Source organism: Centrocercus urophasianus, unplaced genomic scaffold, assembly GCF_019232065.1.
Source record: "Centrocercus urophasianus isolate 14NV4802_14NV808 unplaced genomic scaffold, USGS_Curo_1.0 seq_14, whole genome shotgun sequence".
Classification (NCBI taxonomy): Eukaryota; Metazoa; Chordata; class Aves; order Galliformes; family Phasianidae; genus Centrocercus; species Centrocercus urophasianus.
Window position 1 is genome coordinate 18,678,480 of NW_024884586.1, and position 26,614 is coordinate 18,705,093.

Sequence of the window (26,614 nt, forward strand, 5' to 3'; positions counted from 1 at the left end):
ACACAAGCTGAGATAAGTCTCAGTACTTTCCCAAGTCCATATATTCATTCACCAGCAGGTTCTGATTCTTCTGCAGGGGAGAAAAAGTGATACAGACATCTTTCTGAAACTTTAAATTTTAAATTTAAATTTTATTTTTAAATACAGCATTTATTTTTTGTGTTGTCGTTTCCGCTCTATTGCTGAATTCAAAGCCTGAAGAATCATATGCTTGTTGTTCTGAATGTTGTAGCTGGTCAGTTTTATCAGATTGTCAAACTGCTCCTCTGTGTAGGTAAAGCTGTTTATGCAGTATGGGGAAAAAATGCCAGAAACATCCACATTGCCCTGTGCCATCTCAACAGAGCTGCGCTCCACACCTGCCAAATCAAGAAAAGTCATTGATGGGGCATAGGGATGGTCTTACATCCTCCTCTCCAGAGGAACATTGTTCCTCTCTACCTTAACACCCACAGTCCTTTCCATAGGAACCACATCAGGGGAGGAAGGGGTCTGTGCCAGCCCTTGCCTCCCATTCCGATACAAATAAAGGCTGCACAAGTGGTAGGAGGATCAATTCTGTCCCATAGCTTACCTGGCTCTTTGTATTTTCTAAATGTGTCATTCACCAGAGGGAAAAACACCACTGTTGGTGCCTCTGGGGTCTCTGCATCTTCAAAGACGTAGCACTCCTTTAGATTTTTCTTCTCCTCTTCACTCAGGTGGATTTTTGGAAATGGAATTCCCTGTTTTGAGAAGTACTTTGACGCTTCTTCCAAAGGCTACATTCAGACAGGAGAAAAGGTCAGAAACTCTACCTTCCCCTCAACTTTTCATAACACATAACACATTCACCAAAGGCACTTCACAGAGATCAGGGAACAGCAATCACTCTCAGTGTTTCTTTTGGTCTTTGTCTGTTTCATGAGGAATTATGTACTGGTTATCAACAGAACAACATTTCAAGACCAAGACATCAACTAGCACTCTTGATGATTACCCTACCTCCTCCTCCTCAGCCTTTTCTCTGCAAGATAAATAAGATGTTCATAGCTGTGTGCAGGGGTTACATAGCCACTTCATAAGTGTACTCCTTAGTGAAGAAACTCTCCACCCAGAAGACACAAGCAGCCATGTCAAGGTCCCAGGAGCATATAGGTATATAAGATAATGCTTACCTATGATGAACTTGATTAAAAGAAAAGATTTATTAAACTGATACTACTTCTGAAGTTCTCCCTAAGGGATTTGTCATGTCAAACCAATATTAAAGCAAGATCCAGATATCTAGAAAACAGGAACTGAATGCCAAGAATCCTTTTCTCCCACATTTAGTTTTTTTTCTGCATTAATTATTCTGACTTCTGGGGAGCTTAAAAAGAAGAAAAGACAACCATAATTACACAAGTGAACAAAGTGGTTACCACACCGATGTCTGTGATCCAGAAGAATAGTTTAAGTGTAGGACAACATCCACTTTCCTCTCCGGCCTCATGAGTGGTGGGTAGCTGATATCAATGTATCCTGCTGTGTCTGCAAGGCACAGGAACTCTGCTGTTTCTGTCAGCTGGTTGGGGAAATTCTCTAGCACGGTATCTAAAAGGAAATATTTCTTATGATGAGTGATTCAATGAAGAAGTAATATATTTGTTATTTAGCTAATAAAAGAGGACAAAAAAAGCCCCTTCTCATTACTTTCATTTTCCAAGATCCTGCTGCATTACAAGTTCCATCCTGACTCAGAAAAGAATCTGTCCACAGAAAGAAGACAGAGATCCTTCACTTTTCACATTGGCCTTTTTCCATTCCTGATGAGCAGCAGTTGTCCTTCCTTCCTAGGAACCAGCGTATTTCTTGGAATATCTGTTAACATTTTAATTTCAATAAAAAAAGAGCTGTGCCACAATTAGAGTGGTTTTGCAAATTCATTTTTGAAATTTGGCTATTTATCTCGAAATTTTTGTTTCCAAAGTGAAGAATAATGCCTATTCACCTTTGACCTTCTGTTCACTATTGACAATACCAATCATCTAACCAGAAAAAAAACAAATGAACAAGAAAGTATTTGGGGATGCTTACCTTTCCATATACAAAAGCTTTTGTTCTGAAGGTATTCATTGTGCATCTGGAACCCTTTTAGGAAGTTGAAGAACTTTGAGACCATTACTCGCTCAGTCAGGACTTCCCGAACAATGCCCATGATGCCACATTCAGGAGTGACTATGTAAGTCTCCAAATCATGGTTCCTGACTGGTGGAGAAGGCTCATCTCCTTCTGATGGGTAGAGCAGATAAGCAAGTCACTGTTTTGATAGTGATTTCATAATACTTAAAATAAAGACTTTCTTCTATATGCATCCAGATGTTATATTCATTTAAAGATTAGTAAAGTAACAGATACAGTAGAAACAGAAATATAACCAACCAACATCAACAGCTGTGGGTTGAGTGCACCTCAGTGAGCACCTTTCTGAAGGATCTGATGAATGACAAGCATCCAAAAGGTTGTATGAAAAGACATTGCTCCACAGGCCTGTGGAACGATAGAGAACAGGGAAACTGCTTAGAAACATTTAAATGGAAAATATCCCTTTGATCTTTCCAGAGGCTTTTAGCACATGCAAAGTGTTTTCTCATAAAAAAACGTTAGTAAATTCTTTCACAGCAACACACAGTTTGTCCTCAAGAGGAACCTAAATGGTTTTAAACATTGTACCAGGCCTTCAGCTACCATAATTCATTGTCACACACAGCTATTACCAGTACACATTGCAAGACACCATTTTCTATCCTGCATATTCCTGTTCTATGAGAGAGTAAAACCATACAAATTCACCTAAAGCAAGGGTTTGGTCTATAAAGAATGTCATAAACAACTGTATTAATAATTAAAGATTTAGGGATTGCTCCTGAACAGCCAAGATCCAAGTGGTTACAGAACAATTTGAGATGGTCTACAGAGTATTTATGTCCCCTAAAACAAGACATCTTCAAAATCTCTTGTTTCTCCTTTCCACAAGTTACTTTGAGTGAGAGTCATCTCTGCCTCCTCATTCCCATAGTTCTTCCACTTCTGTCCTCTCACTTAAGACATTACTTCTCCTTGTAAATTACATTTCTTTTTTATCCTATAGCTGCTGTGTTTCACCATCAGTATGTTTTAATGGTACCTCAGGAGGGCACTTGCATAGTACACCACTAGGTGGCAACATAGCTCTAAACCTCCACTCAGCCCTTTCTAAAGATGCACCTATGACTTCGGGATCACCAGCCCATTTCAGGCTCTGAGGACAGGAACACAGAGCTCAGCCTAGACTGGATGTGCTAGGTGTGCTTGCTACCTGGACACTTTGGGTATGACCACACCACAGACATTGCAAAAATGCAATGAGACAAAATGTTCTCAGAAGATGCTTTGTAGTCCCATGTAACTCCACAATCCATCTCTTTTCTCTGATCATTAGCACAAAGTGCTTTGAAGAAGAATACAAAGAAATCAAAAGTGCAGTGGGGTCTCTTCTCCAGTCTCCAGCATCTCATGGGTCTGAATTTGGTAATTCCAGTAGCTGGTGGCTATAGTGTTACAGAGTCACCAGTGAAACTACCTTTCATGAATTTGTCCTCCCCTTTTTAGACCTATACATACTCTTGCCTCCTGTGATAACATGAGTCTTGTCCCCCAGCTGCCTCTTCTCTTTACTCATGACACCACTATAAGCTCAAATATAATCATTAAAGCTCTGAGAATTAGAGTCTGTGAAGCTAAACGCAGTCTTCCTTGTGCCCAGGTATTTTCTAAATATAGTAGCAATATGACTCTGGGCTTTTTGCATAACACCTTGAGGTGCACGGTTTCTCTGCACTTCAGATAAAAAATACTAAAGATATTGTTTTTAATGTGGGTTTTTCAGTCATATTTCTTACTGGCGTTCTTGGTGAGCTGTCGTGTGTCATACTTATTTACATGTGAAGGACTCTTCTGCAGAAGAAGCAGAAGAGTGAACCAGAATAGAAAGTAGTGTCATAAAGAATTCTAGTGTTAGAAAAAAATAAAACAAGAAGAGTAACATAAAAATAGCAAAGCTGTCCTTACTGCATTACTGAGACCACTTTACTGAAACAAGGATAGCAAAACACATTGAATTGATCACACAAGAACTGTACGTTTCAGCCCTGCATTTTGCAGGGCACTGACGGAATATTTAGGAATTGTGCATATTAAGCATATTTTCATGCTATCCAAAGTCTATCAAGGAAGCACATCACCTTTCATGAAGCAGATCCGAGACTCAGGAAGCTTCTTCATCATGCGACCCATGAAGAACTTGCTGCCAAAATCTTCTGCACGAATGAAGGCGCCATATTTTAAAAACCCGACCTCATAAGGTGTGAACTCAACCCATTCTGCAGAGAAACAAAACAGACATTTTAATTCATTCCATCCACATCTCCTAGCAGGAAATACCCTGAAATGACAGGGAAGCAATTTCAGGACAAACCCTATGAGCATGGTCATCACGGACTCGCATTCATCAGGGTAATGATATCATTAAGATAGTTTCAGCCACTCTCTCAAACAATTTTCCCTAGACTTGTTCCTACGGAACTCTCCAATGAGCCACTCAAGATAGAACATAAATGAAGTTTATACCAAAAGAAGTTCAGCCTAAATTAACCCATACATAGATCTAAGGCTGCGATCTGGGAGTACTTTGGCTGCCCTGAATATTGTCCCCACATTTCTCCTGTCCCATAGAAGCTGGATTTCCCCCAGACACTAGACATAAAGTTTGAAAATGGAAAAGATAAAGAACTGTTTATAAATGCTATGATTTGTTAATGCAAGGGGTTGCAAGATAAACTGTAATTGGTAACAGAGATACAACTGAATCCAGATACAGTTTAGTTTTGCCATCACCTTTAAACTCTGGAAGGCTGTAGTCATCTTTGATGTTGAGGATCATGTAGATTGGAAGGGGATTCTGACCTTGAGTTAATGCCCGTCTCTCATCAGACAGTTTGTGATTGTTTTTCTGTGTATTGACCAGAAAAAGAGAAAGAGCAAAACCAAGGGACCTTCTTCACATTGTGCATGAGCTTGGAAAATTACAGAAAAATAATACTTATTTCCAGCTACGTTTCTTATTCTTTCTACTCATCTTGTGCCAAAACATTATTTTTTTTTTAACTGAAGAATTAACTAAGCATTTACACACCCACAAAGACTTATTTGATTACAGATAAGCTATGGGAATTTTGTGGTACAGAGGGTTTTCATTCCTCTGAGAAAATGCATTCATTTTGCATGGATTATGCAAGTTCTCACAGGGATAAACAGAGCAAAAGAAACCAAAATCAGGATGCTGGAACCGGATGTTGAGATACTCATATAGGTATAGTGAGATACAGGTTTCTTGCTCTAGTGAATATCCCTCAGAATGGTAGCTATAAGTTGAGAGAGATGTGAGGTCAAAAGCCCTTTGTTAATCAACAGAAACCATCTCTTGGATAACACTGGCAGGCTCTCAGGCTAGTGCCTGTCCCTGGAGCTTCTATTTCTGTACAGTGGTATTCAAGACTTGTTAAGGACGTTCTACCCCATCACTTAATGCTCTTTCCAGCAGGAGCCCCCAGAAATCAATGCTAGAGATCTGGTATCCTTCTTGCTTCCGCAGCTTTAGCTCTTGGTCGTAGTACTTTAAGCTCTCCGGAGAAAAGCAGCTGAGCTTGCTCTTGGTCATATGTCTGCGGACTTCACGGATTGGTCCAGAAATATCCTTGTGTGACCAGTCAGGACTCTGGTACAGATGTGCCAACGTCCTGAGGAAAACAAAGAAAGCACACTATCATATGCTCATAAATATTTCCACCTCCTAGACTTGGATTTAAGGACCACAAAAACAAACATACAAACAAACAAACGAAGTAGTTGAGGTTCATTAAAAACATGAAAACATGTCTGAGGCTCAGACATTCTTTGATCTAGATTTTTATTTAGGTCCCAGGAAATTCTACCACATATAACTAAATTGCTTATTGTACTTTAATTAACTAAATTAAGATGCTATGCCATTCAAGTTAACTGTTAAATGTCAAGAAGATGAAAATCAAGATAAAGCTGATTTAGGAGTAGAAACTGAAAAATCCAACATCATAAAAACAGCAGAAATGGTTTAGAGTGTTTTCCTAATACAAAAGTAAAAAAGCCTGAGGCTAAAAACATACGTCTTCCTTTACCACAACAAAGAGAATGAATCTCATACAGCAGTTTACAGAGCTGAAAAATGATATCTTTGTTCAGCATTTCCTTACCATGTTGAGCCAGATGACCCAGTGATGTAAGAAATAGCATCTAAGAGACCCAGCTTTTGAAGACCTAGCAGGTTGCCTAACAAAGATGTCAGTGCCCGAGTGCCACCTCCTGTTGTCATGACTGCTACAACTGGAACCTTTTTAAGCATGAACACAGCATTTAGTAAGCAACAACATCATAGTTCATATTAGCACATTATATTTCAGCTACATGAACTACACATTTCTGTCTTGGAAGAATTCTGACATTTCATCATTTCCCCAAGCAGAGGAGAAAAAGATGAAATGCTGGTACTTTGCACAGAAATTAAAAACAAACAAACAAACAAACAAACAAACAAAAAACCCTATAAACTAAAAACAACAACAACAAAAGACAATTTGCTAGTTCAGATATTTTTCATCTACAGAGAACAGTGTTCTATACTGTAATATGCTGGCTTACTGAAACAGCTCATAACTTTTTATTTTCAATATTTTCAATATTAGGTTGTATTCCCCTTCATGGAACATCATCTCTTGAGAGCTCTATTCTGAGAACCAGAAATGCTCATCCTCTCTAGTAAGTAAAAAATAAAGACTGGATTACATTTCCCATAAAGTATCTAGAGTATATAATTGCAGAGATGAAGCACAAAGCCCAGCTAAATAGAAACCTAAATTATATTACAGGAAGATAAATTCCTCCAACTAAAACCCACTGGGAGTGTAGTGGCTAAATGACATTTCCTATACACATCTCCAGGCAATTGTATCAAGAAAATATTTAGCTGTGCTTCTTTCACCTGATGCAAACCAAGCATTTCAGGTTAAAGCAAAGCATTCTGATTTTGATATAATGAAGGAAACAAGCCATTTTCTTGTTGTTTGTCTGCTTGTTTTTGTTTTTCCCACTGAAAATACCGTGATAATGAGAAATAATATACTGGTGTGATCAGTGAGCAGGGACATCCTTTACAGCTCATTATATGACCATTTTGTCATATAATATTTAACACGCCTTTGGCCCAGGTGTCCTGGGCAAAGTGAAAACCACTTTGTGTAAAAAAGTAAAAAAGTAAAAAAGCTCCCAAAATGAAAACTTCAATTCTGTAGTGCCTGATCTCAGACTATATTCCCTCCCTAAAATGTAAAACATTTCCATGACAGCATGCACAGGAACAAGTTCAAACTCTTGGATTTGATACTACCCATGCTCTCACATTGTTTCATCTAAACATTTCTTGATGCTTTACATGGGGCACTTCACATGGAGGATGTAAATTCCACATCAGTGCTAGTTAAGGAACAACCAATAACCGGCTGTGGATTTGACTCATTCCTGTCACACTAACAAGGTCCAGGCCCAATGTTGCTCCCCATACCTCATGGTCTTGTAGGTCCTGTTCTAAGTTAAGTGCTTTTTTCAGGGCAGAAGCCACCAACTTCCTCCGTTTCTGTAGGAAAATTTTCTCCTCCATGCATAGATCAAACTCCAAGCGAACATCAAGGTTTCTTGACCTCAAAAAGACAGAGTCCATGGTTAAAAGGAATGTAAGAAGCTCGAGTATGTGATCACTTACAAATAAGGTCTGGACCTATGCTTACAAGTTGTAAATTCCATAATCAGGATTTTAAAAGCTGCTACTGTGATCCTACAAAGGCATCAGAAAATATAAGTGAAAAGGTTGTAAAGCCTTACACGAAAGAATATTTTTTTTTCTACACTGATTTTCTAGAAGCATCTAACATAAATATTGTATCCATTTACAGGTACCACAAACATTGAAACATTTAAAATCTATTGCCTGAATTACTCCAAGTTTTATAAATTCAGCTATTTCGAATCCTTTGCAACCAAGGAAAATGAGGCACAAATACGTTTTTCTAAACTTGTAGTTCAGTAAATTTTTTTCAGCCAGAAAAGATCTTCATCACAAAACCACAAAAAGTAAAGACAGAATTTCTTACCAGTCCCTTGACTTTACATGTAAATTGACTGTTTCATTCTGGAAAGCAACACAAAACAAAGAAAACCACAACACATCATAAGTATTGGAGATGCTCTTATGTCCTTTACTTACAGTTATATTTGAAGCCCTTCATTTTTTATAAGAGCAGTGTTGGACACACAAGGCTGTAACAGTAAGAAAACCATACAATTTCTAGAACTTCCCCATGTCCACTAACATTATTTATACTGAAGCTTCAGCCATTTTAGATATATACATCAGTGAATACAGCAAAGACCAGCACCAGCTCTGTCACTGTGCCTTGCCTTGCTTCATTGTTTGCATACACTCTAGCTTGCATTAGTCCAACTGATCACAGAAACACTTCTCTCAAACTTTTGGCTGTGATTTTTGTTTGTGCTCAGCTCAGATGAAAATGTGCAGGTCAGTAACTGTATAGGAATATAAATTTATCACACCTGTTCACCATCTTAAGAACAAAATAAATCTCTTCCAGACACACTGTGTTTTTATTGGATAGTAATTTCAAGCAAGGTGTAAAACCCTTCCTTGCTCAGAAGCTGCTGAGTTTGCAGCTCTGTAATACAGGGTCTTTGTGCCAACACTAGCATCACGAATTCCCATCCCATAAAAAAGCCTACTTAAAACTTCAGAGAGTAGCAAACTTCAACACAAAGATAGGATAAAAAACCCAGACATAAAGATTGTATTGCCAGAATCACAGACATATCTATAAACAAGCCACAAAATATGAGAATTGTCTGTTACGTTATGTGAGAGCTTATACTGGCCAGTGTTATTTAATAAAGTCTTTTGCATAAAACAACTGCAATAAACTGAGATCCTTAAGGGCACACTACCCCCTTCCTCCCTCCTCCCCTTCCCACACCCTTGCATTGACTTTTATTATTTTGCATAGTTTTCTAATGCTCAGTGGACTGCAGAAAATAAGGATTAGCAGTTAGATATCTAAACTTCTACCTCATGGTAATCTGGTTAACTCACACTTGTCGATCCAGGGACCACAGCTTCAGTTTTATTCTATAGAGTTATTGTCAATCACCTTTGCCACTGCTACTTTCTCCTTGAAGGGAAGTGAATCCAGAGGAACAGTGAGGGATGCAACGCAGTTTTTTTTCTCTTCACCTGAGGTATACTAAAAAAATAGATTTAAAAGTAGAAAAATATTTAATGTATACACCATAAAAAGTACTGTCACCAATTTTTTTTAAAATAGGATTGACTCCCAGCAGTTTCCAAGTTGTTATCTAGGTGTCTCAGTGCTCTTCCAGAGCAGATGATCATGGAAGTTGACTTCCAATTAAAATAATAATAATAATGATATTTTTTTCCATATGTCCCAGTGAAATATGGAAAACTATGAATTTACTGTGCTTACTCAAGTAGAAGATCACATACCAAGCAGAAGTGTGACTTCTTTTCTGCCAGAGCCATGCGCAGCTCTGCCACACCATGTTTGAGACAATGGAAGATGAGAGGCCTTGGGGGTTGCAGGGAAGAGCCCAGTGACAGGGTTTGGTTCTGTTCATAGGATCCATTCACTGTGAACAGGAAGTCTTTTTCTAAAACAAACAAACAGGCATATTCCAAACAGGAAATATCACGGGGGGGGGCGGGGGGGCGGAAAGAAAAAAAAAATAGCTGTTTAAGAAACTCAGACATATGGGAAAATTGGGCTAAACTGAAATAACTGAGATAGAAAAATATATTTACTTCTACTTTACAGTATTAATAAAGGTCATGCTCTAATTTCAAACTCCAGTTTTGCTATTTGGCATAGACACTAATTGTTGGATCTGTACAACTCCTATTTGTAACCATCTAATATTTATGCTCTATTGTTAAGAAAAATGGAGGGAAATTACTGGATAAAAAAGTGACAAAATAGAAGAAGTTCTTAATTATCTAAGTTGTTTTTATTTCACAGGGTTTAAGATCTAGTCACCACATTTCCTTTCTTGTAGCACATTTTTTTCTGTGTTAAAAGCTTGAAGTCTAACCTGAAACTACTTTCTTCTGTTTATTTTCCACAAGGACTTCCAAGCAGCAAGCTTCACGAGACTGTCACAGGGATGAATAAGGAGAGAATTAAATATCCAAACTATGCCACATATGAATCACTTTGCTATTTAACTCTGTCCATCTGGGTTCCTGGGGTCTGGACACCTGCCCACTGTGTGTTTGGCAGGTATGAGAACTCTTATGATGTGCCAGCTGAAAGAAAAATGGCTGTAGCAGTGTGTCTGTCTATGGGATAGGAAAGAAGGGGACATAATGAAATGAGTGGGAGTATGCCAAGGCCTCCTGAAGATGGACTGATGAGCAGCCAAATCACAGAGCTGTCCTTGCAGTCCTGCCTGTATGAAGCTGTACAGACAAGTGCTACCTCCCTCCAAGCAGTGAGTTAGGGGGAGGCAGGAAGGCCAATTCCACTTCATCCAGGATACGGATGGCTCTGGGAGTCCCAGGAGCAGTTCCCAGGGGGGAATGACACAAAGGCAGCAAGCAAATGAAGGAGCGCTTTAGTCTCTGCCAAGAAGCTTGCCATCAGCTGATGATGGAGGACTGGCCTGTAGGTATCCTCAGTGACTATGTTTGCTCTTTCTTAATACATGCTCACCCCAAGAGCCATGCAGGCAGATGGCTGCCAGTTTCTGATGCTCCTCCTCCCACCATCCCGCATCTCCCTTTCCTTCAGCTCTGACTGCAATTACTTTTCGGGGCCCTTCCCATATTTATCATTCCCAACACCAGAAAGATAATGAACACAGATAAATAGTTTGAAATTACCACCAAGACACCATTACTGATAAGCTTTTCAGGAGGAACTGGACTGAAAGAACAAAACACAAAATCAGAACATGATCTAAATACCTCTTTAAATGAACTGTGGGAATAACACTTTCCTTAAAGGCTGTCTTATCTAACACAGTCTGTAACAAATCCCTGATTTTTAATTTTGTTGTTGCTTTCAAAAGACATCTAAAATTTGATTTCTTCATTTTTTTATGATAATCATAGAATCACAGAATGGCTTGGGTTGGAAGGACCTTAAAGGTCATCTAGTTCTAGCCCCCTACCGTGGGTAGAGTTGCCAATGACTAAATCAGGCTCTACATCAGGTTGTCCCTGTCCAGCCTGGCCTTGAACACCTCTAGGGACAGGGCATCCACAGCTTTTGTAGGCAACATGTAATAGTAATGAATACTAAGAAATATTGAATACAGTCACTGCATTCTTATCATCTTTATCCCACTTCCAGGAAGTACTGGGATAGAGTAGTATCCAGAATGACTTTTGCTAGATAAGGAAGAGAATGTTTTTGCCAGTATGCAGATAATTTGATAAACATCAGCTGACTGTGATGCTGCTTTGAACTATGTTGTACTAAACTCTAGCATTTGTTTGACATTTTGTTGGTTCCATTTAGGCTTTACTCACATGCTCTCTGATGCAAACTCAACTTCCAGCATCTCCTGTGTCTGTAAAAGATTAACTTACTCTAAGCATTTGAATTAATTTTGTCACCAACTATTCTTGTTAATGAGTATTCTGGCTCCTTAAATGGCTCTTAAAACCCAAATTCACTCTTGTTTTAGGACATGCTCAAATGAATAAAAGCAGTTGAGTAAGGGTGATTTTGGAAAGTATTCTCCATCTTTTATTAGATCAGTCTTTAGGCTGTGCTTGTCCATTCAAAGATGAGGCAGAGTAAAATGGCTACTTAGGGAATCCTCAGTTACAATAGTTGGCTATCTATCATCTTTACCATCTCAGCATGGATATTTGTGTTATATTAAAAAATGCAAGCTATCAGCCTTTAACTGAGCACTTCAATAACTGTGTCAGCACCTGCCAAAACTCTCAAGTGCTTGTCTCAGGAAAAGAAATTCTGACAGAAACTTTGCTCAATAGCAATGGAGTCTTCTATCCTCAACAAAATCTACTTAAGAAACAGATTCTAGACACATGAAAAAAAAAAAAAGAAAAAAAAAAAAGGAACTCAGCTGCCAGAAGGATTGAGTAGCTAGCAAAAACGTTCAAAGTAAGGAGCACTTTTTACTGTACTGAACAAGGTTTGGACATACAGGATAAAAGAAGGACAAATGAATATGATAGAAACTCTCCTGTCTACAATTGCTTTACAGTAAGTCATGTAGGGAGGTAATAGCAAAAAATACGTTTCCTTCCTGTGGGCAAGACTGTTTTATTCCTCACCTCTGGATTTAGCTGAAAAGTCAAGCGAACAGTTTCTCCAAGCTGTATTTTAGCAACATCAAAGAGGACAGTGAAGAGGAGGTCATCTTTAGTGATTGTATTTTCATCATAGACTTTCAGCTCAAGAATATTCTGTGAATAGAGATGGAGGGTTAAGACCATTTCTGTTTGGAGACTTTGGGCTACTATGAGGTCGGAGAGGAGAGGAGGGGAGGGGAGGGGAGGGAAAGAAAAAGGAAAAAGGAAAAAGGAAAAAGGAAAAGGAAAGGGAAAAGGGAAAAAAAAGGATCAGACATTATGTGAATAGTTGTGAAATCTCAACTATTTTCTACACATCACAAAATAAAATTGAATTTTGCTGCTGCACGCTGTTGTTACATTCACTTACCATATCCCTCAAATCCCTTGCAAATATTTTTTATGGCACCCTTCAAACAGATCACACAATAAGATTTTTGCCCCCAATAGAAAAAACAAATCCACTTTGCATCTTACTTTTACTTGGCTTTGGATCCTGAAGCAAAATATTTCATTCCACACTGGATCTTTGCAGTTCTTGATGGTTCTGGTCCGAACAGTATCAGAGGAAGCAGTGGGCAAGGACAGGCTTACATAGCAATCAGCTTGACTAACTGTATATAAAAAGATACATTTTAACTAACAAACTACAAAAAAAAAAAAAAAAAAAAAAAAAAAAAAAAGATCTTAGAGCATAAGCTTATAGCACTCTATGGACAGTAAACTGCAAAGGAGATATTGTTTTAATACTTTTCTTACAGGTTTTTACTCAACAGCACTAACTACTTTTTATCCTGTCTAGGAGGCTGAAACTGAAGCTACTGAAGTAAAGGGAACTAGTGGGGGGGAGGAAGAATGATTTTACACATCAAAACGTATTATTGATACATCCACAGTCTGTGGGAAATCAAGAGATCTGTTGTGGTGAAGATTTGCATTTTGAGAACCTTTTTTAAAGGTACTTAACTAGTTAACTCTTCAAGCACTTTAGATAAGGAGCAGTCTTCACCCACTGTGAAGAAACTTCTAATTTATTAGTGTAGCATTACCTTAAACATAGTTTGGACACAAGGTTGTCAAATTAGATAAAATACAGCATTAAAACTTCATAATACATGCAGGTTGCACTGAGGTGGGCTCCCAGGAACTGTCTCCTCCCCAGATGGAGGTAAATAACCTTGCAGCAGGGGAGCACAGCGTTGCAGGGTATTGACTAACTGAGTCTTGGGGATTGCTGCAGCTTTCAGTTGAGAGGCAAGCTGGAAACTTGTAGGTCTGTGCAGTCAACTTTTCATCTGTGTGTTAATCTGATGTATTTAAATTGTTTCTTTGTTAGGATTCTCACTGATACTTCTAAGATGATTTTTGTTGTTGTTGTTGTTTTGTTTGTTTTGTTATTGTTTTCCAAGGAGTAGTGTTGTGCATCTCTTACTAAGTGCAGGAAAGAGCTGATATCTCATGGTATCTCATGAACCTTAATAAGATGAGATCCTGAAAATATAGTGAAAAATATGGCAAGAATCACTCTCTCTGCACTGTTTTTCACCCTTTCTAGTCTTCCCATTAGGAGAAAATCTGCTATTCTGTAGTTTTATACATTGCTCTGCATTCACTTCTACACAACGCTTTATTTTTCGTCTGCTGAACAACCACAGTTGTTTCTAATGTCTCCAGCCCTTAGAACAAATTTGTGATTACGGTAACAGTTTAGATGCGATGTACTAAGAAGCAATTTGGGACTGTAGGATACATGCAGGGAAGCAGCATGATGACCAAGTGGGTAAGCTGCTGGAAAAGGGCTCATGATGTTTTGGCTCCAGTCCCAGCTCTGCTCCAGGCTGCTAGGTAATTGTGGGCAATTGCCTACATTTAAATATAGCTTTTCTATCTTTGTCACATCAATAGAACAGTGAAAATGATCATTTCCTCACTTGTAACCTGTTTTGATATTCCACAATTAAAAGCAACATACAAAACAAAAAATAACTACCACTAATAGTATTACCAACCCACAAAAAAAGAGTATCTTATCAGCAATTGTTTTACCTTCTCAATCAGTCCCTCATTTCTCACTCCACACGTTCTTTATAATTGTGTTATTTATGTGGCAATTAATAGGTATTGCTTAAAGCAGTTTATGGAATCATGTTATGTAGGATTTCTTTCAAGTCTTCTGATAAAATCTGAATATTAAACATCTTCCCCCTTGCTGTCCATAGCAGGAAAGGATGACTTGAACATTCCAAGTGGAGACCTTTATACTGGTAATTAGTATTAGGAAAGTTTAGATTTGTTACTATAAATTTCGATACAGAATATGCATGATGTACCTTTATATAACAATTTATTGATTAAGAAGGTCACAGAAGAGTTTATTTACCTCCCTCTACTATTTTCAATAATTCTTCCATTGAGTTTTGGTAAGTGAAAATGAGAATACTGATTTTGCATAGGTACATCCTCTGGCAGTATCAAATACATAGGTATGTGCATTTCTGAGAATTCATTCACTTATGGTCTGGCTAAGAATCCTCTGAGAAGATGGACATTTGATATTTTCAGAGTATCAAAGAGGCCACTTCTAAACTCGTGACTTGAACCTAGGTAGAGTTGTGGTAGGAACTTTCTTCCTTCATTCTCTTTGAATACAGCTGAACTACAGCAAACTTGAGAAGTTACTCCAGGCTTTAGCAAGACTGTATTATTAATAAGAGAAAAACACTCCCACAGCTTGATCATCCATACTAATACCAGCCCAGTCAGTAATCACCGAGTCTCAACATAGCCCAAGACAAAAATGTAGATAAAGGCATTTGAATCTGAAACAGATCACTGCATGAAGAAAAACAAATTATGCCACAAAACTACATTGTTGCAAGATTTATCTGATAACTTACACACACATAACACAGATTTACAGAGTTTTTGGACCAGATCCCAAGTACACAATGCTAGCTTTAAGTACAGGAGACTAAGATCTCTTAGCATACATTCCTACTCATGCACAGGAACAAATGGATGCTCAATGTCTTCCATGCTCCAGCTCTTTCCCACTTTCTTCCACCTTCTACCAAAAAAGACTTTAGCTGTCACCAGCTATTGAATTTAAATATGTCCAGATTGAAGAGGATTGGTTTAAACAGCCGAGCATATGAGAAAGAACTGAAAGATCTGAGTTTGCTAACTCAACAGCAAAGACCAGCAAAGAATATGGTAACATCCAGAGCTGGAATGTCCAAATGATTATTACAAAGAGGACAATGATCAGAGTCTCAGTATGGCAGGATGGAAATAAAGACAAATGTTAGGAAAATTGCTCCAGCTCTAAAACAGTTAGCTCTAGTGAGAGAGGTTTTCATAATTTAACTCATTTCAGAGGGTACCCCTACCTAGATATGTACCAGTGACAGATAAAGTAAATTTGATCTTGCTTCAGGAGAAGAGGACCGTTCCAGGTGAAGCTACAAACATATCAAATGGAATCTGGACTTGCTGCCATGTGATACCTGTGTTTACGCTGGAAGGCAATAAACAGAATAATCATGGCACGTCAATCATCTTAGAAACTAACTGGTCTCTCTCCCAGCCCTGACCTGTCACAGGAGGAAGCAACAGAGAAATCCTTGTACTGTACACCAGCCCAAGTCACACATTCTAATATAGTATATGGGTGGTGACAGGCCTCATTATCTCCAAAGCGATTGCAAACCTCCTTCTTTAACATGCACAGAGTAAGACTGTAAGTTCCTTGGGAAAGTGTCTGCTTTTTTCTTACACACAGCATCTACATACCATGAGCTAGATCCATAGTTAGAATATCTGTGTATGAGCTCAACACAATTGTCAAAAGGAAACAATACAAATGTAAAACCATACAGTGCAGAGATTCCCACAAATAGCCGTGCTGAAACTTATTTATTCCACTCCAGCTCCTCTGGAACACCAGAGATAAATCACATTACCTAAATGGTAAATACAGTTGGTTAACATGAGGTGTTTTCCCTTGTCTGGGTTTGGTGCAAACCAGAAGCGGAAAACATTTGCAAATATGATGAGCAATGTTAAAAATATCCCACAGTCACACTTAAAGGAAGCAGCACTGAAAATCCACAGTTGACTGTAGGTTCAATACACGTAAGTAAAAATAAAAAGATATAGATTTCTTTTTTTTTAAGATGGGGATGGAAGAGTTGCTCCTGAAGAAACATCATAATATCATATCATCATAATAAAATAAAAAAGTAGGGTGCAATAAGTAAACTCACTCCCTCACATGATGGCTCATAGCAGCTAGTATGAAGGTAGAGACGTTAATGCTGATGAGTTAATTTGGTGAGAAAAACTCTATAACACACTGGGACAACTCACTGGAAGCAAGGGTGTGTTTTACACAACAATATAAATGGGTATTAGTGTACCTGAAACTTTCAGCTTGTAAGTCTCAGTCACCATTTTATGAACTGAATTTTGGATCTACAGGGTATAAACACAGAGATTACAGTTTAATTCGTTAATTCAGTCTGGACTAAAAGTTTACATCACAGCATTGGTTCACTTGCCATAAATACTACAAGTTACATGTGTTGCAAACACATGCTTTGCTTCTGTCAGTCATCTTCACATTTTATATGTCTCTTTTACAAAAAATGTCACTGTCAGCTTCTTTCACATCAAAGTGAACTGCATATAGACACACAGCTTCCAGGCTGTCTTTTATTGCAAGACTACAACGAAACCAATGTTCACAATGAAATCAAATGAGCTCACACTTCTGACTGAAATCCTCTGGGACTCTCAACTAATCCAGGAGCCTACAGCAATTTTCCTGTGAAAAAGAATGAATGAGAACATTAAGAATAAATATGATATGATTTAAAAAAAAAAAAAAAAAAATTACACTTGAGAACCCTCTAGTTTTCATTCTTGATCCAGAAGGAAATTCTTGAAAGATAGTAAACATTGGTACTGGATGAATAGGCCCAGATGAATACTTTGCTAGATAGACATTCCAAAAGATTGCCAGTTTAGCAATTGTTAAGATAGTAGAAAATGATGAAGTACCAGCACTAAAATTTGACACTGATGCTTTCTTTCAACCTTCACTGGCTACTACTGCAGTGCTACCTATAGTCTCTGCAAAGAATACAACAAGACAAAATACCCAAGAGAGAAGCCACAGTCTCATAACACACTTACACATATCTTTTCATCAATGCAGACTATTATAGCAATGTTAAATCTAGCCTCTCTTCTTTACATTGGTCTCATACATAACAGTAAATCACATCCAGGATAGTGGTTCTTATCTACAAGCTAATCAATGACTACGACTCAGTAAAAATGTTGCCTGAAGCTTCTCTCTGGAGACCATCACTGATAAAGGTCCTCAAGCTCTGTGTACCTTGCCAGTGGGCAAGGCTTTCCCTGGCACTGCTCTGAGTCGTGAGAATCAACTTGGACAGGGACTAACACATACCACAAGCCTTATCGTGTTGCTCCTTCAGCATAAGGCTCACCTCAGCACCACACTTCATCTCATCTAAATGACTTTGAAGGAGTACACATGCACAAAACCAAATGTTCTCCGCTCAGTGAGTGCAGGAAGGAAGGAATCGTTGATAACAATATCAGTCACACTGCTTACTGCACAGCTGGATGGTCTGCAAATAATGTTGTTCTAACGAAACCAGAATAAGACAGATTTTAGAAAAGATTTTGCAGATTCTTCAAGGGTGTGCAAGAGTTAATGAAAAAAAATATATTTTTCACATTAAAATACTGAAGACAATCAGTTGTATCACATTTTCTCTCAGGGAACTACCTCAAAAATCTCGAAGTAAGTATAAACTGTATCAATCTTCATGTTCTTCATGAACATCTTTGAATGTATCACGTAACAATTAGCACAGACATTATGACATTCCATTGTCATCAGCATGCAGTGTCAGACATGGTAATCTTCAGTCTTAAATTCAATACATCAATGTATAGAATATAACATAAAGCAGGATATAAAGTAAAAATATGATCCTTATCAAGGGTGACAAAAAATGCCAAGAAGCAACAAATTCTAAGATGTGCAACACTGTAAGCATAGACAAAAATAATGCTCAGCTAAGTTTCATAAGTCATGGGAAGGTATTATACAGACAGCCCAAGGATATTTGTAAATATAGAATGCCAATTCAGAAACCTGAGGACATATGCAATTATCTGCTAACAACCACTGAAGCTGCCCGCATACATTTGAAAGAAACTGAAGGAAATTCAAGATAGGTCTATGCATTTGTGTTACTTATTAGCACAAAATTCCATGAAAAGCATTTCAGCTCTGCACAAATGTCCATCAGGTATCCAAGCTCAAGCTACAAAGCCATGTCCTGAACAGTCTGCCACAGCCTACTAGCTTTGCAAGACAGAGAAGAAATGAAGGGCCGTGAATCTCTGCATGGACCTCTGTTTTCTCAAAACACAGGTGGTTCTGCATTGCTGCCATTGTCACCTACTCATCCCTCTCTTCTCCACCCAAGCTTTCCACTCATGCATTTTCATCGACTGGGACTTTTTCAGAACTGTTTTAAAACAGGTTTTGACAATAAAAAAAATATTTTAAAAGTTAAAAACACATTTCAACCACTTATTAACTAAATCTCCTCTAAATGTGAGGGTAGTGAAGTCTACTATGCGCAAATAGCACCATCACAAAAGGCTTTTATAAGATCATTTATATTCAGTACAGCATAAAAGCTGCAATACCATCTGTGCTGGTAAGAGCATGGTAGCTCAGCTTTTGCCTTTGAGACAGGAACAAGCCTAACACAGCTATCACAGGTAGTAAATGTTTTTCACCAGTCCTTTAGGCAGTAACCAGTTCATCCTCCTAATTCTCATGTGAGGCACCTAATGTTTTTCTGCAGTCCTTCCTTTAGAGATGAGTCATAGAATCATAGAATATCCCAAATTGGAAGGGACCCATAATAATCATTGAGTCCAACTCCTGGCTCCACTCAGACCCACCCGAAAATCAGACCATATGTCTGAGAGCTTTGTCCAAATGCTTCTTGAACTCTGAGAGCTCAGCAGAGGTTGTTCCATTACCCGACCGTCTTCTTGGTGAAGAACTTTTTCCCAATATCCAGTTTGAACTTTCCCTGTTGCAGCTCCATGCCATTCTCATATTCTCACAAGGAACTAAAGCTCTGCATAAAAACATCTTCTCCAAGGTTACACCATGAATTTACAGCAAATCACAACGAAACATTCTGTACAATACCTTCCACCACCAAAACAGCTTTGTATTCTTGCACACAGGAAGTACGCAGAAGTCAGCACAGCAATAGCAAGATGCATGTGTGCCTGTGTACAATTTGTTAATACCTAGCAGTAGGTACTTCTCACCTGCATGGAGGTGCCCTGATGAAGATTCTTAAGCAAATAACATTTTATTGAGCTCCTTGGTTGTACACAGCATTGTGTCTTTTAGTGGCGGCTTATGATTTTGTCAAGTCACAGCACAGGTTTTTTTTTATCTCTGTACTCCTTATGAATACTATGAATACAGAATACTATACAATTGTATACAAAGCAACAAGCAATATACTGCACATGATACACTCCTTGGTGTATCACCAACAATCTACTAAGGGGTTGAGAAACAGGAAAGGAAAAGACCGAGAAATAGTCTCTTGGACTAGAAAACACAGAATGAGGGAAACTGGATTTTAGCATATATGTAGATGGTAGCAATGAGATGAGGAAGACTGAAAGCAGAGATGGATAACATGAGTGAATGAAAACCAAGAGAAAACTGAATAGAAGGGAAAGAACTCATGAACAGCTGCAATTCCAAAGGACACAGTATTGAGATCACTCATTCATTTGTTGTTCATATTATTAACTGTGGTTATTAGTTTGCTATGATAAACATCATTCATGATATCAACATGATAAACATCATTCAGAACCGGAGTTCCATTTTGCCAGATGCCTTAGTAGTCATTCAGTTAGACTTTGATCTTGATCTAAACAACTTACAATTACAGTAAGAAAGTCCCACCTTCAGGTATGATGTCACAGGGAGGAGTTCCTGGTGATCAGCAATTGCTCTTGTATTTGTTTGTTTCAGTTTCTTAACCAACTAAGAAATCACTGTTCACAGGCTTTGGTGCAACCTTTGTAGGTACCTGCATAACTATTTCTCTGTCTTTGTTCAGATTCCTATTACCAAGCATTTCTCTTCACCTACCATGATGATTTCTCCCAGTGCAAATGCAGCCTGCCTGAACAGCCAATATCATAAGGAACTTTTATCATATGCCTTGCAAAAATGTTCTTCTGAGGACCATGTCATCCTAGGTGACCACATTCATTTTAACAGGAAAGCGATCACAACCTGAGTTTTAGTGCTGGTTAGCTCACCTTTGCTGCCTGTCTGCCCACTTCACACCATGGCTTTTGCTGTCTTCCCTGTCTTCTATATTGTGAGCAGTGGAAAAGGCAAGAAGCAACATATGTAGTTGGTTGATCACGTCTTCAACCATATCTTCCCTACCAGTTTCCTTTAGAATGCAGGTGAAATTTTCTTATTACAGTGGTATTGCCCAGGACTTAATCATAAAAAAAAAATAATCAGTGAAACTGACTTCCAAATTTTAAAATTAATGACCAGTGCAGTATTAGGAGTATGTTACAAAATGACACATTAAGACTCAGATTTAGCACCATAACTGCACAAGAAAGCAGTATAGTCACCATTCCTTAGAGGTGTTCAAGAAATGGGTAGTTATGGCATTAAGGGACATGCTTAGTGAGCATGATGGGGATGGGTTGATGCTTGGACTAGATGGTTTTAGTGGTCTTTTCCAATCTTAATGATTCTATAATTTTATGAACCATATAAAAAGACGAATATAAGGCTTTATCTAATGAAATGCTAATTGAGAATTATGCTATCATCTCTGAAAGATTAAAAATTGTAGTTCTGGGCCATTGCAGTACACATTTTTGGAACCCTGAAGTTTGCTAAATACAAAGCAAGGCAAACTAATGTTAAAGACATTTTCTTACTCCTAATTGAAATAATGTTTTAAAAATATGTGCATGTAGCAGAGATTACTTGATATTTTACTTGCAGCTTTTAAACAGGTTTCTCTTCTATGAGAGAGAGTTTGCAGTGTCAAAAATGCATATTTTCCCTCCCCAAACAGCAGTGAACTGTACAGAAAAGTCCACAGTAAACCAGATCTGCCAGCTGTGAGAAGCAGACAGTGCCCAGGTGTGTAAGCACGGGGGCTGCAAGTTCAAGTTGCGCTCCCACAAGCCAGGCAGTACAGCACACAGCAAGTTGGGGCAAGCAACCCGCAAGCTGTTCGCACTGCAGGCTTTGGGGAGGGGAAGATAAAGTGGTTGTGGACACAGGCGCAGCAGCAGCAGCAGCAACTTTAAGAGCAGCATGGGTGCTATCAGAGTGAATGTTCAAAATTCACTGCCTGCAGAAAGGCTATGGCCAGCATTTAACTGCAGGCACAATGTGAAGGCCTCATGCAGCAGCAGCTCAGCAGTCAAGGTTTGTGCTGATAGCCAGGCTGTTTACTTTGCATTCTTTCACTTCTGTGCATGAAACATCCACACTGAAAATGAAATCTGCACTGGGGAATTTACACAGTATGGGTCTAATTCTTGTCTACAATTAGCATGTGATTGAAATGCACTTGTACTTGGCCAGTAGGTAAATCTCTCCAGAAGGAAACTCTCACGTGGTGGAAATCCAGCATTCTGCATAAAGGTAGCTTCAAAGAGGTCTGTGAAGAAATGGGTGGGAGGACTTGGGAATGAAGAATGAGCCCTCCTACGAAGATCTTGGATGGTGGACCAGCCCTTGACAAACAAGACTTCTGCAACAACTGATTTCTTCCTACACTTGGTAGGAGCCTTTTGAAAGCTAAACTCCATCATGCCAACTGACAGGAAGAGCAAGACAAGATCATGGGAAGCCACTGAATGGAAGAGCAAGGTCAGTACTGAAAATAAAACTGATTTTGCCACTACAAGGATAGCACTGAGATCATAGCACCTGTCTTTGGTCCTTCTTGTACTTGGCAGGAAACGCCTTTGGTGCAATCCAGTGCAGCTGTTGTGCCTTATGCCCTTCAGTGGGAATACAAGAATGGGAAGAGCACAGGCCCTTCTCACCTTGTTACTTCTGCACCCAGTTGTTCCCATGAACACAGCTAACTTCCCCCCCTCCCCGAGCAGTAGCAGCAGCATGCAAGGCCAGCACTTCTCTTCTGGTAGAAAGCAGCCATGTTCTTGTCCATGTTCTCTGCCCTAGAGATGTGTCACAACTCCCTATTTCACCTGTTCTTCAAGCCAGTCTGATGACTGATGTTAAGACTTCAGGCACTTAAAAACACACATCTCCACATATTCACCCTGTGCAGCTGCAGAGAAAGAGCACCGTCCAGGCAACAAGACACTATGTGCAGGCATGGTGGATAGATTTATGAAGGTTCACACACAAGGTTTTCACAATTTAAAAGCCAGATCTGGAATGAATACGTGGGGACAATTGTCTTTGTGTGAGAGGGAGCCCTAAATGATGCATAGAAATGGCTTTTTCAGGTCAGCCAGAAAAGATCAGATTTTCTCCAGCACGTATTTCTGCTATGTAAGGCAAAGTGGAAAAAAAAAAAAAAAGAAAGAAAAAAAAAAGGCTATGACTATTTAATCAGCAGTATAAACACACAGACCTCACTAAAGTTGATAACACCCTGAAAGTGGTTTTTGTGTTTTCCTTTGACAGAAAGGAATCTGGGCTCCCATCCAATGCAAAGTGAGCTGTAACTTACCAAAGTGAAACCCTCTGTTGACCTCCAAGACCTAGATCTCTGAGCTACAGACCTCATAAGCCACAGATCTCTTGGGTGACAGAGGCAGGGAAAAGAACGTCTTGGTGTTTGCCTTGTCCAAGAGGATCTGTTGTCCACTTCTGAGAAGAGATTCTCAAGCCAGATGACAGCTCTGGTAGCACCATTTTTACAACTTTGATAGAAAATCTGTAGTCAAATTCAAATGTGCAGAAATTGCAACAGCATCTTGGGAATGCTGTGTTCTAGTTAACGTAGGAGCAAATCACTCTGATTCATGAGTAAGCCGTACTCGTATCTGATTTCAACACGCATTAGTAGCCTACATTAGTAGCCTAATTTATGTTATTACGCTCTCACTGCATACAAATAGGACCATTTATCTGACACAAAGGTTCAGGAGATCGTGATCATAGCAGATTGCCACAGATATTCTGTAATGTGAAAAACAAGTCCCATGTTATACAATATGTGCAAGATCTAAGGAGGAATGAATGCAGTGGGTTGTGTGTAGCAATCCCTCTGCACAAAGGAGGATGCTGTCCCTCCTTTAGCTGCAGAGTGCCACAGACAAAAGGAAGCAAAGTATACTCATCTTTGACCTGTGGTCTTCGAAAAAATGCAACCTGACCTAATCAGATCCTGACTGTATCAATGCACTGATGGCTTCTTGCAGCTTGAATTATTTCTTTGCCATCTTTCAACTTTGTCAGCATCTCTTTCTCTCTTAATAAGTTTAAATTATACAAAAATAGTTATTGAAACAAGTAACTTTGTGTGGGAAATACAACTGTTGGATTCTACTTTTCCTAAAATGTATTTTAAACTAAATGTTTCAACTGCTTACAAACATGTGAGTAAATTCATGAATTAAATGATAAATGCATTTCCACAAAAAGTATTATCCAAAATAATCCCAGAGCAAAGACTAATTCTAAACCCAAAATTATTTGTAATTCTAGTTAGAGATACTATTATCAGTTTTATTGAATTATGATATAAATCTACTATTATGTTTAAAAAATTACTTTATATCAGCTTTCTTCTTAATAGTGACTAATTTCTCACTTATTGACATGTTGACAGCAAATACTAGCCTCTAAAAAAAAGTAAGCAAAACCTTAGGGTCAATCCAGTAATTTTCTGAAAGCCTCCATGGAGGCAAATAGCAAATACTCTTGCTGAGTTCGCTTGTGTTTATTTAGCACATAAAGATTCCTAACCACCTCCCTCCTATTGCGTTCCTGGCTTGTTCCTTCTCCCCAAGACAGATATTTGAGCTGTCCTGCAGCTTGTTTTCTTCTACCTCAGTAGCCTCTGAGATTTTCTGTCTTCACTTCCACTCTCACCCATTCCACCAAGCTCCCAGAAACATTTCAGTCATGCTGTTTTTGCCTTGAAAGTCTGATATTTCAAATGCATTTCAGTAAACATGTCACAGAAAGAGTTAGAAAGAGTTGTCTGAGAACAAACTCATACAATATATAATGCTCATAATGCTCCTTTTTTTTTTTTAAAATCAAACACAAAAATGTGAAAGTGCCTGAATGTTTTTCTGCTGTCTGCAAAGACAGAGAGATGGTAGTAAAGCTCCAGTGTTACCACATAGCCTCTAGCAGCCACTCATTGTCAGTGTTGGCAATTTCATCTAGAATTAGAGGTGCAGCCTTCATCATAGCACATCACAACGAATGTAACTGATAATTAACAGCTGTATTTGTTCAGCAAAACTGGTTCTGAAGCTTTTCAACTGTTAAGACACTTCACATTGTACCTCAGCAGACCTTTGATATTTCCATTAATAGCAACACTTCTGTAAACTGAAGGGTATTGTTTATAACAGACTGTATTGTAAGATTAGTCCAAATTCAAATATACAGCAGTATCCGGAACCATGGTGACACTTTATAAACAGACACAAGTTACAGTGCTCAGTTATACTCACTGCTTTCAGAACTGAACTACTGAGAAGTGCAAGGAAAGACTGTGATACTCACACAGATCTGCCTTTCTCAGATTTCTCATCCTTATGATTTTTACAGACAGGGAGCTGCATGGGCATTCTTCACACTGCAGGACAGTGACAAAACAATTGCAGAATTAATGAAACATTTATGCTTCAAAAAGCATGCCCTCACATAAATATTTGTTGCAATTTTTAAAATCATGCAGCAAAATTGGAAGAATAATTCTCCTGCCCTTCATCAACAAGGAGAGTATAGTTTTGCCCCTTCTCATGAGGCTGTTTCAGTGGTTGAGGACAGGGAAAAGAGTAGAGAGGATGATTAGGGGACCATTCTCTGCCCAAAGTTTCTGTAGCTAGTTGAGTTAGACTCATTTGGTTTATTTGTTAAGCCATAAGAGTCCCAAGCTGAAGGGCTCTGAGCACTTTATCACATCCCTTGCTAATTCCTGGTATCTCAGACTGCTTCCTAGCCTCTACATGGATCACCCAATGCATCTTAAATTCTCTTCACTACCAAAAATGCCTCCACAGAGCTACCAATACCAGGAAACCCATCAAGTTGTCTAACATAAGTAAAAACATGCATGAATTTGGACTGCCATCTCCCAAGACCTCTCCAAGGCACAGGAATCCCAATCTCAAACACATTCTTGGCCAACTTCAGCTTTTAATGGATTACAGTCTGAATTTCTTACCTCGTGAGCACTCCAATATGATCCCATCATGCTCCCAGCTGCATACAAGTGAGCTATGGGTGTCACATCAGTATTAGAGACAACAGTTGGCAGTGAGTCATGAAGTACCTCTGCAAACTTGAGAGGATTATCCATGCCCCACCTTCTCTACTGCCTGAAAGGGAAAGTATGGACAGAGAAGGGGAGGGAATTTGTGGAGACTGATATCTGAACATCATGAGTGTGCATTGAGGGAAGGTTTTATACACTTAGAGTTAATAGCAAATCAAGGTAAGAGTCCAAAGAGTGCACACAGCACAGGAATGGATACCCATGACTTGGCCTCCTAACAATGCACAAATAGAGAAGATAACAGCAGTTATGCATAAGTCAAAGAAAAAAAAAACAAAAACAGCAGCTCTACAGCACTGCAATCAACAGTCAAAAGGGCTTTGGATAAAACCTTTGAAGACTCCAAAATTCAGCTAGATATTATTTTATTTTTCTTCGAGGTGGGAGGGGCAGAGTTACTTTTTTGTTGGATTTTTCCTCACTTTTGTATATGTATTTGATCATCTTGGTTTGTATTTTTCCTGCTTTCAGGACACTC

At 38.8% G+C, this 26,614-nt stretch overlaps 1 protein-coding gene across 1 annotated transcript; it reads right to left on the reverse strand.

Moving 5' to 3' along the window:
- Positions 1-150: 150 nt before the first annotated feature.
- On the reverse strand, positions 151-26,078 carry LOC122158072 (cytosolic phospholipase A2 epsilon-like). Its single transcript, XM_042814450.1, has 20 exons — positions 26,026-26,078; positions 25,362-25,434; positions 12,977-13,113; positions 12,482-12,613; positions 11,705-11,745; positions 11,054-11,096; positions 10,264-10,324; positions 9,662-9,825; positions 9,306-9,398; positions 8,241-8,278; positions 7,655-7,790; positions 6,291-6,427; positions 5,576-5,798; positions 4,897-5,011; positions 4,245-4,382; positions 2,404-2,511; positions 2,059-2,253; positions 1,409-1,575; positions 575-761; positions 151-359 (listed from the first exon to the last, which is right to left on the reverse strand). Exons 1-20 carry the CDS (start codon positions 26,053-26,055, stop codon positions 151-153), a joined length of 2,427 nt encoding a protein of 808 aa, XP_042670384.1. The 5' UTR covers positions 26,056-26,078.
- Positions 26,079-26,614: the final 536 nt, after the last annotated feature.

Excerpts from the sequence above, each read along its gene's own strand:
- LOC122158072 (XM_042814450.1), bottom strand. The coding sequence starts at position 26,055 with ATGATGGGATCATATTGGAGTGCTCACGAG. Across the intron at positions 25,435-26,025 it reads CATATTGGAGTGCTCACGAG|TGTGAAGAATGCCCATGCAG; the intron begins GTAAGAAATTCA and ends ACTGTCCTGCAG. Across the intron at positions 360-574 it reads TAGAAAATACAAAGAGCCAG|GTGTGGAGCGCAGCTCTGTT; the intron begins GTAAGCTATGGG and ends TTGATTTGGCAG.